Source organism: Rhipicephalus microplus, chromosome 2 (assembly GCF_043290135.1).
Source record: "Rhipicephalus microplus isolate Deutch F79 chromosome 2, USDA_Rmic, whole genome shotgun sequence".
NCBI lineage: Eukaryota > Metazoa > Arthropoda > Arachnida > Ixodida > Ixodidae > Rhipicephalus > Rhipicephalus microplus.
The window spans coordinates 70,650,456-70,661,625 of NC_134701.1; the positions used below are offsets into that span (position 1 = coordinate 70,650,456).

Below are 11,170 nucleotides of genomic sequence, written 5' to 3' on the forward strand. Positions count from 1 at the left end.
TTTTCCGTAAGATTTCATACGGAATGCTTCAGTATGGATAGTTCTCTCTTATTATCAATGATGTCCGACGATCCCTACAGAGGTCAAGGGCACTGATGTGAGCGGACGACACTGATTTAGTTTTCACAGCACACTCCTTAGCAGATCTACAAAATGACGCAATGACCAATTTATCGAACATTTTTGAATGGTTTGCCAGGAATCAGCAGACTCTTAACTGCAATAAAACAAAGTACATGGTGTTTCACTCTCGCAGGAAACATATTGATGCCGAATCTCTCAACCTAACAATAAACAACGCTCCTATTGAACAAGTCCCTTGTTTCAAATACTTAGGCATCACTTTTTATGACCATTTACACTGGCATGAGCAAGTACAGAGTATGTGCGCAAAGGCAGCCTATGGCTGCTCTTCTCTAATAAAAGCTCACCAATATTTTTCACAAGCTTTCCTTCGCACACTCTACTTTTCGTTGTGTCATTGTCTCAAAGGTTACTGTCTGGAATCGTAAGGTGTGACGTACAACAGTATTCTAAAAACTCTTGAACGACTTCAAAAGCGTACACTGAAAATCATACGCCAAGGTGAATCAGTATGCAATACTTTCTAATCACAACGCATTCTTTCGGTTCCTATGTTGCGTGACTATAAAAGTGCCGTTTCAGTAAATAACATAGTTAATAGAAATTCCCCTTTGCCTGGTGATCTTTTTTCAATTCCCAACCGCAATACTCGACATGCTTCGAATGGTAATTTCCATCTGCCTAAATGTTTTATTCTTTAAGGAGAAAGACTGATACAGTTTAATGGAACAAAAATAGGAAACGCAGTCTTCCTAGAGATTAAAACGGCACGTAATTTTAGCGTGGCATGTAAATATTTTTCGAGAAGTCAAGGCATGTAAGGATGTATGTCTTGATTTGATTTTTGTTGTACTTTTTTAATAAGTGCCTCTGTATAGAAAGCTAGCTGCAAGCTAGTAAGTATGCATGTCTGCAGGAAAAAAATGCATTACTGTGTTATCTGTTTTTATATGATTGCTTTTGTTTGTTACCTCAAAGCTGGCCTCTACACTTTTTGATTGATTGATATGTGGGGTTTAGCTTCCCAAAACCACGATATGATTATGAGAGACGCCGTAGAACAGAACAGAACAGAAGGTTTTATTGTGGTAAATAAAGAAGAATACATGTGCATGATATACAGAAAGAGGTCTCGTAGTCGGAGACTGCAAGGGGACCTCATGTACATTGTAGAATTGAGAATGATTGTGATGTACATAGCAGGGAGACAGAGCTACAGTAAATTGCAATTGAAACAAAATAAAGTAGGAATATACCCTTGTAATCTCAAAGAAACAATTTAAAAGCAAGAATAACGTGCTAACTTCAATAACATGTGATTACAGAACGCAACTCACAATGAACAGGAATCAATTAGGAAACAGCAAAACAGGCTAGTTAGTTGACATGATATGATTTTTTAACTTCGATTCAATTAACTTCAGGGAACGGCATACTTTAATGTCGGAAGGTAAGCTATTCCAAAAAGAAATTCCGGAGGGCTCCGGAAATTTTGACCATCTGGTGCTCTTCAACGTGCACCCAAATCTGGGCACACGGACCTACAACATTTCCGCCTCCATCGAAAATGCAGCCGCTGCAGGCGGGATTCGATCCCGCAACCTGCCGGTCAGCTGCCGAGTACCTTAGCCACTAGATCACCGCGGCGGGGTCCTGTACAGTTTTTCATTTTGCACATTGGATTGGACCGTCCACTAGCCACTTCAGGCTATTGGTCCAAATAATCTCCGTAGTTGCATATATCTATTCATAAAAATAAATCTTCATTGGTTGATTGATTGATTGATTGATTGATTGAGGAGCAGCTTCGTGTGGCTGCGGAATGCAAGCATCGTCTCCGCAGCGTGACTTCAGTGACCTGAAGTATTTGAGGCGTTACGGAAAGAATGTCCCACCTCTTGTATGGGTGCGCACTTTTCATTGATGTGTTAAAGTGGCTCGTCATGAAGTACCATCCCATGGCCAGCCATTCATGACACTGGAAGACATCCTCCATCCCGCCAGCTGCGAGGACGGGCATCTCTATGTTGGTCTTTGCAATTAGGGTCACCTCTATATGGGCAGCGACACAGGTTGCCCAGAAAGACTCATGCCAGCATTTACATTCGGCACTTCTGTTTCACACGTGTATATTTGTTTCCTTAAAGGACTCATCAATAGACAACAGAGACACCAAGAATGGAAGAAAATGCAAAGAAACCTTCACAGTAGATGTTCAGTAATGCTGCCCTGTATTGGTGTGTGAGCGTGGGGCTGCGTTATAGCCTTTTCTGATTACGCTGATCTCGATTCGTTTCGTTATTCAACTTATAGCAAGGTGACGCAGTCTAACCATAAGGGAAGGCTACAAAGAGCAGATGACATAAGAAAAGGAAAATGCTGGAAGGAAGTTTTGGGGAAGCAAGATTACGACTTACGCAAGAGATTGCGGTGGTTTCTGCCTCGTGGCGCAACGGCCTCGTGAAATGTCGCATGGCTGTGCCTTCCCCGCCCCTTGTATTTGCTGAGGCGCCAGATGTTTGCCCAACTGCTTCAGCTACAATTTTTTGCGCAGGCAGCTCTTGCGCTGGCGCCTGGTGGCTGTGCCTTACGTTTTCCGGTGAGAAAGCGTTATTCCGTGCCACGTTACGACTGTGCCGTGGGAACAAAAACTAAGCATGGGGCACCTTCGAACGTTCACCAGAAAATAGTGATAAAGAAACGCTTCGCACAGCGAAATATCAAGGCGGTGGTTGTATCTGTCTTTAAATTGGCCATGATTGTATCTCAATATAAAAATATTGAGATGAGTAGTGTGACCACTAGCTTAGCACGTGCAGCATACAGCAAATCCGTGTGAATTTTACCAACAAGTCTCTAGTACATTATTTAAAGACACGTTAATTAACTAAACCCCTCCCTCCCCCCCACCTATGCTGTAACGTGAACGCCAGCGTTTACGTCATGTTCATACACGTACCCATCCGATAAGGATATTTATGTTAGAAACTAGACATAATAGTGTGGAGAAGTAACTCGGAAAAGTGAACCCCACAAATTACACAGACAAGTGCTTCCAGCTTGTTAGACTTTGATCAAAGACAAAACAATGCGGCTCTCTAACTACTTCACACTAAATCGATTCCGCGCAGTGCGTGGTATCTGCGGGAACATTCAGACCTTTCAGCAGTTGTTAATAATAATAATAATAATAATAATAATAATAATAATAATAATAATAATAATAATTATTATTATTATTATTATTATTATTATTATTATTATTATTATTATTATTATTATTATTATTATTATTATTATTATTATTATTATTATTATTATTATTATTATTATTATTATTATTATTATTATCCTTTATGAACAAGCCTTGGAACAACAATGAAGTATTAGTTTAGGCGCACGCAAAAATAAATCAATATAACAAATACAAATAAAGAACACAATACAGACACTGATGAAAAAACTATTAAGGAGTGAAGAAACAGAAAAAGAGAAGTTAGCACGAAATTGGCAGTGTAAAAGACAAACCTTTAATCATAAAAATAGAAGTGAAAAATAAAAGGAATTGTATAGAAATATGTAGAAACCTTCCTGAAAAGCGAAGGGGGAAGAATCTGCACATTGCTAAAAATGATGTTAAGACAATAACCATATTATTATTGAAACATTATAATAATATCTTAGGTTCTGCTTTCCAAACTTACGATATGTAAAGAGACGCCATAGTGAAGGGCTCCGGAAATTTGGACTGTCTGGTGTTCTTTACCGTGAGCTGGCATGGCACTAGACACCGACCACTACCACTTCGCCTTCATCAAAATGCAACCTCCGCGGCTGAGACCGAACCCTCGATCTTCAGGTCAGCAGCTGAGTCATTGTATCAATCAGCCTGATAGTCTTGCAGATTTCTCCTGAAAACCTTGAAACATTTTCTGTTTGGAAACTTGCGCAAAGCACTCGTAAATCATAAATTTACAAAGCTTGGCCTAACTAGTTTAGAGTGCGGAAAATGAATCTGGAGAATGGGTTTATTCTCAAGCGCTTGACACATCCAACAAGAATGACCGTTATTAAGAAATAACCTGATATCATGGAACCTAACTTAACAATTTTAAGACGCCCCGCCACGGTGGTGTAGTGGCTAAGGTACTTGGCGGCTGACCAGCAGGCAGCGGGAGTGAACCCCGGCTGCGGAGGCTGCATTTTTGATAGAGGCGGAAATTATGCAAGCCCATTTGCTCAGATTTGAGTGCACGTTAAATAACTCCAGGTGGTCGAAATAGCCGCAGCTCTCCACTACGACGTCTCTCATAATCATATGGTGGTTTTGGGACGTTAAGCTCAAGATATTATCAATTTTCAGGCAATGCATGGGTTCGCTCAAAAGGTTCAAAACTGTGCCGCATCAAATTCAAACAGCAAGTGATTCATTATAGTGCGATGCAAGGGTGTGTAAGTATAAAAATGAAGGCTTTACAAAAGAAATAGAATCTTAAAAGTTCGGTGCATTGTGTCCTCCCTTCTGTGTCCTAATGTCCGTTGCGCTTACATGCGCTCTTCACACTCTGCAATGAACTTGGTCTATCGCATCCTGCGAGTATTCTCAACAGCATGACCTCAGCCAATGCAACGTTTTCCGAACATTGTCCCGCAATCTGCGCCCAGCGTTGCTAAGAGTTCTTCTGAGTTAAAAACACAAAGAAAGAAACGGCTGCAGCAGTGGTAGCATTCCTCGTGCTTCCTTGTGCTGCCTTAATATAGAGTGCTCAGTGAAACCAACTGCTTGCGCACACTACACTTCGTCCTCATCTTACTCTGACTATAGATTCGCATTTCCGTTCCACTTCTCCTCAAAGCAAAATCACAGCACCTGCTGCATATGTAACAACACACCGAGCGAACGACAGCAAGCATTAAACTACCGGCTCACCGCGAAATAAAAGTCTGTAATTTATAACACACACCTGTCCCTTACGCTGTACTTCTTTGTTCTCCACTTTGAAACATCGGTGCCTGTGTAACCTTCGAGGGAACACTAAGGCACCAACACCACCTGCAAGTATTCCCAGGCACGCAGCATAGGCACTACGTTTCACCGGCAAATCTTTGGCCAAGAGAGCATCGTATGGAAAGCCACACGCCGTCAAGAGACAACTTGTCATGCAGCCCGCACTCATTTGTTATGCGAGATGTCAGCGAATTTTTCTCGCCTGGGTTTTCAGCTTTTATGTTTTTTATTGATTCATTGCCTGTTAAGATTATGCTTTTTCTGAGAGATTTGTCGAGGGTGAAGATTAATTCCCCTTTTCGTGAAAACCTTCGTCGGCACCATCACATGTGCTCTCACAATTTGAGTGTGTAGAGTTTCTTCTTGCAGTTGTTCAATCATTCAAAGGATTTTACTAATGTTGAAGAGTACGTAAATGATGTGCTAAATAAAACAAAATAAATGAACTAAAATTAAACAAATAAACATGAAAATGGTGAGAAATTTGCTCCATGAGAGAAATTTCATTTTACCAGTACGACTGAAAAGGCCATCATATTGTGTAAAAAAATATTGAGTTGATAAAAAGAAGAATCAAAACAAAATTGATAAGAAAGCTGAAATAAATCGATCGCAATACTTCTGAACGTGGCGACAATACTGTCACAGCTTCATCTGCATTACCTTGCTCAAACCAATAGTTGAAGAGATTTGTCAGGTAAAATGGCAAAGCCTCTGATTCGCTTAAAAAGCCGTTTGCTTCAAAAATAAATGATACACCAAAAGCAATGATGTCGGAAACCGCATTTTCAACTCAAATAGCTGTGGCATTATAAATTCCAAGCATGGCTCGCAACAATACGTGCATGACGCATATCCCCTCGGAACACACCGAGCCCATACTACCCTCTTCATCCAACACTTGTTTTTTCGACGTCGCACAGAGCACAGAATGACACTAACCCACATTTTCCTGTCAGATCAGAGGCATCCCCTTCTTGGAAACTGAAAAGCTCAACCACATCGTTCACAATAATCCAAATGGCATAAGAACAATGGCCGATGGGGATCTTTTGCCCAAAGCCTCAAAATCAAAACGTGCTTTTTTCTAGGCTCCGGCAGTCCTGAGGTGCGAGCAGTGTGGGCTTAAAGGTATCGTTTCAACTGCGTTGGTCCTGCGGGCTGCCACAGGACACGTGGCGTGCCCTTTCGCTTTGCACCGTGACTTTCAATCGCCACTTCTTACGAAGCTATCTGCACCACACCTGTGCTCCCACTGCTGAGCACTTTAAATGCTGACCACTTTAAGTATCCTCAGTTCAGTTCGCCGTATAAAAGATTGCTCACTACAACAGACAGGGTATTTGCAGCCCAAATCCTTAAGCTAATAACGCGCTTTTTCTAGGTGAGTGTGTAACAATTTGTCTATCTTTGTTTGGCTTTTAGGTGACTGCGTATTCCCGATTATCCACTGTCAATGTTTCACTGAATATGGGTATCTATTTGCGCAATTACGTTGCCCGTATCGGCTGTTTCACTCAGCCCTGGAAGCTTCCGAAGACATGCAAGCTTTTGTGGCTCAGTTCGTGTTCACTTAACCGCCGTGACTTGCTGGATGGACGCCTAGGGCTTGTGTTTTGTTCACTTATTCATTTGCTCATTTACGCAGTTCATGTTGAGCTTAACGTAGGTCCCGACAAGGTTGACCAAGTGATGGCACTGGTTAAAGAATCCACTGCTTCTAGTGAACGTTTTCAAAAGGAAGTGAAGAGCACGCTAAAAGACATTCATGCTACTGTAACAGACGTGAAAAGATGGCTCTGCGAAATCGATGAGTGTCTTGAGAGCGTTGACAACTTTAGTGAAAAAGTCGAGAACGTCGGCTTTGTACTAGAAGAATCTCGGGAGCACTTGAAAAACACAAACAGGCCCATCGTGCTAGCTTCGTTGTGAATGGCCTGAATAATCTAATGAGGCGCAATAATCGCATTTTAAAGGTTGTTCCTGAGCAAGCTGCTGAAAAATAGAGTGACACAGCGAAAATTACTGATGAATTCGTCACTGAAACGTTGGGAATTATCCAGGTGAAGTATTGCGAGCCCATCAGATCGGGCAACGCAAACCTCATCGCATTCGACCTGGTATGGTCAAACTCTTAAACTTCAAGAATAAAAACAATATTCTGAAAAATGAATTCAAGCTAAAAGACCTGGCAACAGCTCATGTGTGGATCGAGAAGAGTTTTTACTTCGTATGCAACTGATTTGAAAAACGTTCGTGATTTCACGCGTACAAAACAACAGAAAAATGCGAAGTATAGGTGGCAGTTTAATAAGCTTATAATGGACAACGACATTTTCAACTTCAATTCTTCCAGTATTAAAGTGATCCCTATCTCGAGACACGACACTGCGGCGAAGTGCGATCGACGCCCCGTTTCGCTAGCTTCGCATATACCAAATTTGGTATCACGTGGCGTGAATAGACAACGATTGTAAATCACACGTGCAAACATCATAATTACGTCATGCGTGCCATGTAAAACATGACTACATGCTGCGCTCATAGTGCGCTTGCGGCCATTGCGCTTGCTCCACATACTAAATTTGGCATCATGTGACGTTAACGCACGACGCAGGTAAATTGTAATTCTAAATATGATAACCATGAAAGGCATCACGTAAAAATTGACTGCATGCTACGCTCATGCCGTGCTCGCTGCTGTTTCGCCAGTTTTACATACACGAAACTGGATATTGCATGACTTGAATGGACGATGAACACAAATGCCAGGCGCAGCCATGATAATCATGACATGGAAGTCAAGTTCGACATAATTTACGTCCGCCTCATAACGTTGCGACGATTTTAAAGTGACAGATGGACGTTCCTCATTTGTGCTCCTCATGTTATCGATTCCCACTGTACGTTTGATTTGCCAGTTTTATTATTGCGATATGAATGATATAAACACTGTCAGCTGGGCTTTGCCACTGGCATGGGTGACCGCCATTATTCACCGTATGTGTATACGTAAGCATATATGTGAAAATGCAATAAATAAAAATAATGCAGAAAATGCCTCCTGTGTGCGCATTAGGACGCCCAACGTCTTGTTTGTGAGTGCGTGGCGTTAGCCTCTGAGCCACGAAGAAGCACTTTATTCGACGTTGAGATGGGAAGCTACTTATATATACCACTTACCACTGGCGACGCCGACCTCGGGGGAACTATCGTGTTTTAGCATTACCAACGAGATAGCGCAATGAGCGCACGTAGCCTATACTCCGTTTCATACATCAGGTGCAACGCTGTGAAGGCTAGGCAAGTAGTCCGTAAAGAAAACACGAGGTGTTGCTCCGCGTGGTCTCGTAGCCGAGTGGTCTGACGCGTCGCTCCGGAGAATTCACCGTAGTTTTGAAGTGCATGGGTTCGAATCCACGTGGTGCCATTTTTTTAATAATTTTTGTGAGTTCAATTCGAAATCTTGTTTTTTTTCAGTAACTTCAACTTACTTGCACGCGGAAGTGAACTGCACGTATCTATTCATTTGTAGCATACCGTGTTCTCTTTTGAGGGCCGGAACCTGCTGAGCTGGCACCGAAGTTTGACCAGCATGGCGATTTTGTCGCCATTATACCGCATTGTCGGTTTACCTCGTTGATGTGAGCGAGTACTGCGTGTAAGATGACGTTAATTCATTGATTAGGTAGCACAGCAGCTCCAATGAGGCTGGGTTAACGACAGGTGCTCACCTTCAACTTTTGTTTTCGCCATTGCCCCGATGATCCACTTTTCTGTGCCGCTATTTAAACACTCAGCAGGTTATTGATGATAGCGGGCCGCCGGCAGAGAAACCTGTTCAGTTTTAGCAAAACAGTGCGGAATCGACCTTCCACTGCACTGTGCGGTATCCCGACGCACTTCGTGTGAGTAACGAATGATATGTTATTCAGGGAAAAGAGAAGAAAGCAAATTTGTGTAGTTCGGAATAGTGATTTTGGCACACAAACGCATAAAACATTTCCTATAGACTTGGTATTCGCCCGTTTACTGTCTTAATATATGCGACATTTTAGTGAATTGTTATGCGCGATTTATTTCTTCAGTATAATTCCAACCCATCCTCCTTCCCGCAAGTAAGAGTTCCTTTTTTATCGTTCAAAAGAGAGTTTCAGCTAAGGCTGTTATTCGGCAGAAACTCTAAATTTTAATTTATGCGTCAATCATTTTTTTTATAAAAACCTGGATATGGCCTCTTTTTCTCGGTTGAAAAAATCTTTATGGTGTAAAGTAATTCAGTGCCCGAAAATTGTACTGGTTCAAAAAGTTGGAGATTTGTTCTATACATACATACATCCAGGGGCAATACTCATTGCGTGCGATGGACCAATATTCCAAACGGATGACGACTTTTGTGGTTTAAAAACGCAAACTTTGTTTACAGAAGAGCACTTCTGGTCGATGTCGTGGTGGGTTCCGACATCTTATTTTTTTTTCTTTTTATATACCAAGTTTTTACAGAGGTCGTGTGACCATTCCGAACGTTTGCACTTCACAACAAAACATAAATAAGGTAATGTTTAGGGAACAGTACAGTGCAGTGTCCTTCCTAGACCGGGTCACTTGGCTACGTTAAACCCAACACACAAAATCACATGATGAGGAAGCACTCTTTGCTTTGTCATAATAACACAGCCTTCTTGGGGAATGAGCTCAGCAGGAAGCAGCACGAGCAGGTTAGCTAGAAAGGTGTCCACAATCCAGCTCAACCAGTCGACCCTCGTGATCAAAGCCACCACTGACAGGCCGCACATTCCTCGAAAGCCAGCAAAGTTCTTCAATGCCACTCAACTCGTCATCACTGAACTGAGCACCCGACTCATCGGAGGAGGAGTTGCACGAATCACAAATGCAGAAGACAAGTGGTTCGATTTCACTATCCACAATTATGTCCCGTTCCAATGCTTCAGCTTCAACTTGCTCTACATGAGCGCAGCAGTTTTGCCACTTTTTCTGTTTTACAGATGCCAGTGCTTCTGGCAGAAGCTTCTCTTTTTCAGCCAAAGTGAAACTCGTATTCCGTGCTGCGATGTACCCCTTTACCTGGCTCCAAACAAGCTCGATTGGGTTGAACTCGCAGTGGTATGGTGGTACACGAAGCACTTCATGGCCGTGGGTAACCGCCAGAGTGTCGATGCGGTACACAATACTGGGTGTGTTGACCTTTTGGGAAAGTTCCAGCAGTTCAGCTCTCACCATGTCCTCTGACCACGGAACACCTTTCTTTGTGAGCCAAAGCTGAATATCAGCTTTGCGAGTCGACTTGGTAGGTGCTTTCTCAAGAGCTACGCTGTGGTATGGTGCATTGTCCATGGCAATAACGCTATTAGGCGGAATGTTTGGCAAAAGCTTGTCGGTGAACCACTCCTCGAAGTATCTGCCATCCATCTCAGAGTGGTAGTCAGCGCTGCCCCCCTTTTTTGCTCGGAAGTAGTCAGCAGCTCCTTCGATGAAACCAGTTGCACTGCTGCCAGCATGTACGAGGATCAAACGGGCCCCTTTGCCCGAGGGTGCAGCCAATCCTGTCGTCCGACTTTTGAGGAAGGCATCTTGCAATGACTTCACAGTCGTGTCCTGCCAAACGTACTCCTTCGTGTGCCCTGCGTTGACCCATGTTTCATCCAAGTAGATGATGCACCTGTACAAAGCAAAACGAACGAGCGCACGAGTTAGCGCACACAAGTAAACATACCCACAGCAGCACCTTGAGTCTTGGCATGACCATAGTCGAAAATACTGCAAAGGACAACTTGAGCAAAAAGTACAAAAAGCATTCATATGCATATTCTATTTTCTTTGTTACCCACTCATATGCTGACTGCTCTTTCGTAAACAGCTGCTTAGCGTTAATCGAGGAAAAAAACGGTCGGCGTCAGTGCTTTCTTTAGTCGGGCTTTAATTCGGCACGTAGGTGGCATTTGGCTGTCAGTTCTGATTCATAGCAAGTTCACATGTCACACATGCGGTATTCGGTAAGAATTTCTTGGCCGTCGCCATCACTTTGCACGAATGGAAACAAAAATAGAAACCAAAATT

The 11,170-nt window shown here is 42.6% G+C and overlaps 1 protein-coding gene across 1 annotated transcript; it reads right to left on the reverse strand.

Annotated features, from left to right (window-relative positions):
• Positions 1 to 9,811: 9,811 nt before the first annotated feature.
• Positions 9,812 to 10,522, reverse strand: LOC119169855 (uncharacterized). The gene has a single exon (XM_037420867.2). The coding sequence runs from the start codon at positions 10,520 to 10,522 to the stop codon at positions 9,812 to 9,814; it is 711 nt and encodes a 236-aa protein (XP_037276764.2).
• Between the last annotated feature and the right edge of the window lie 648 nt (positions 10,523 to 11,170).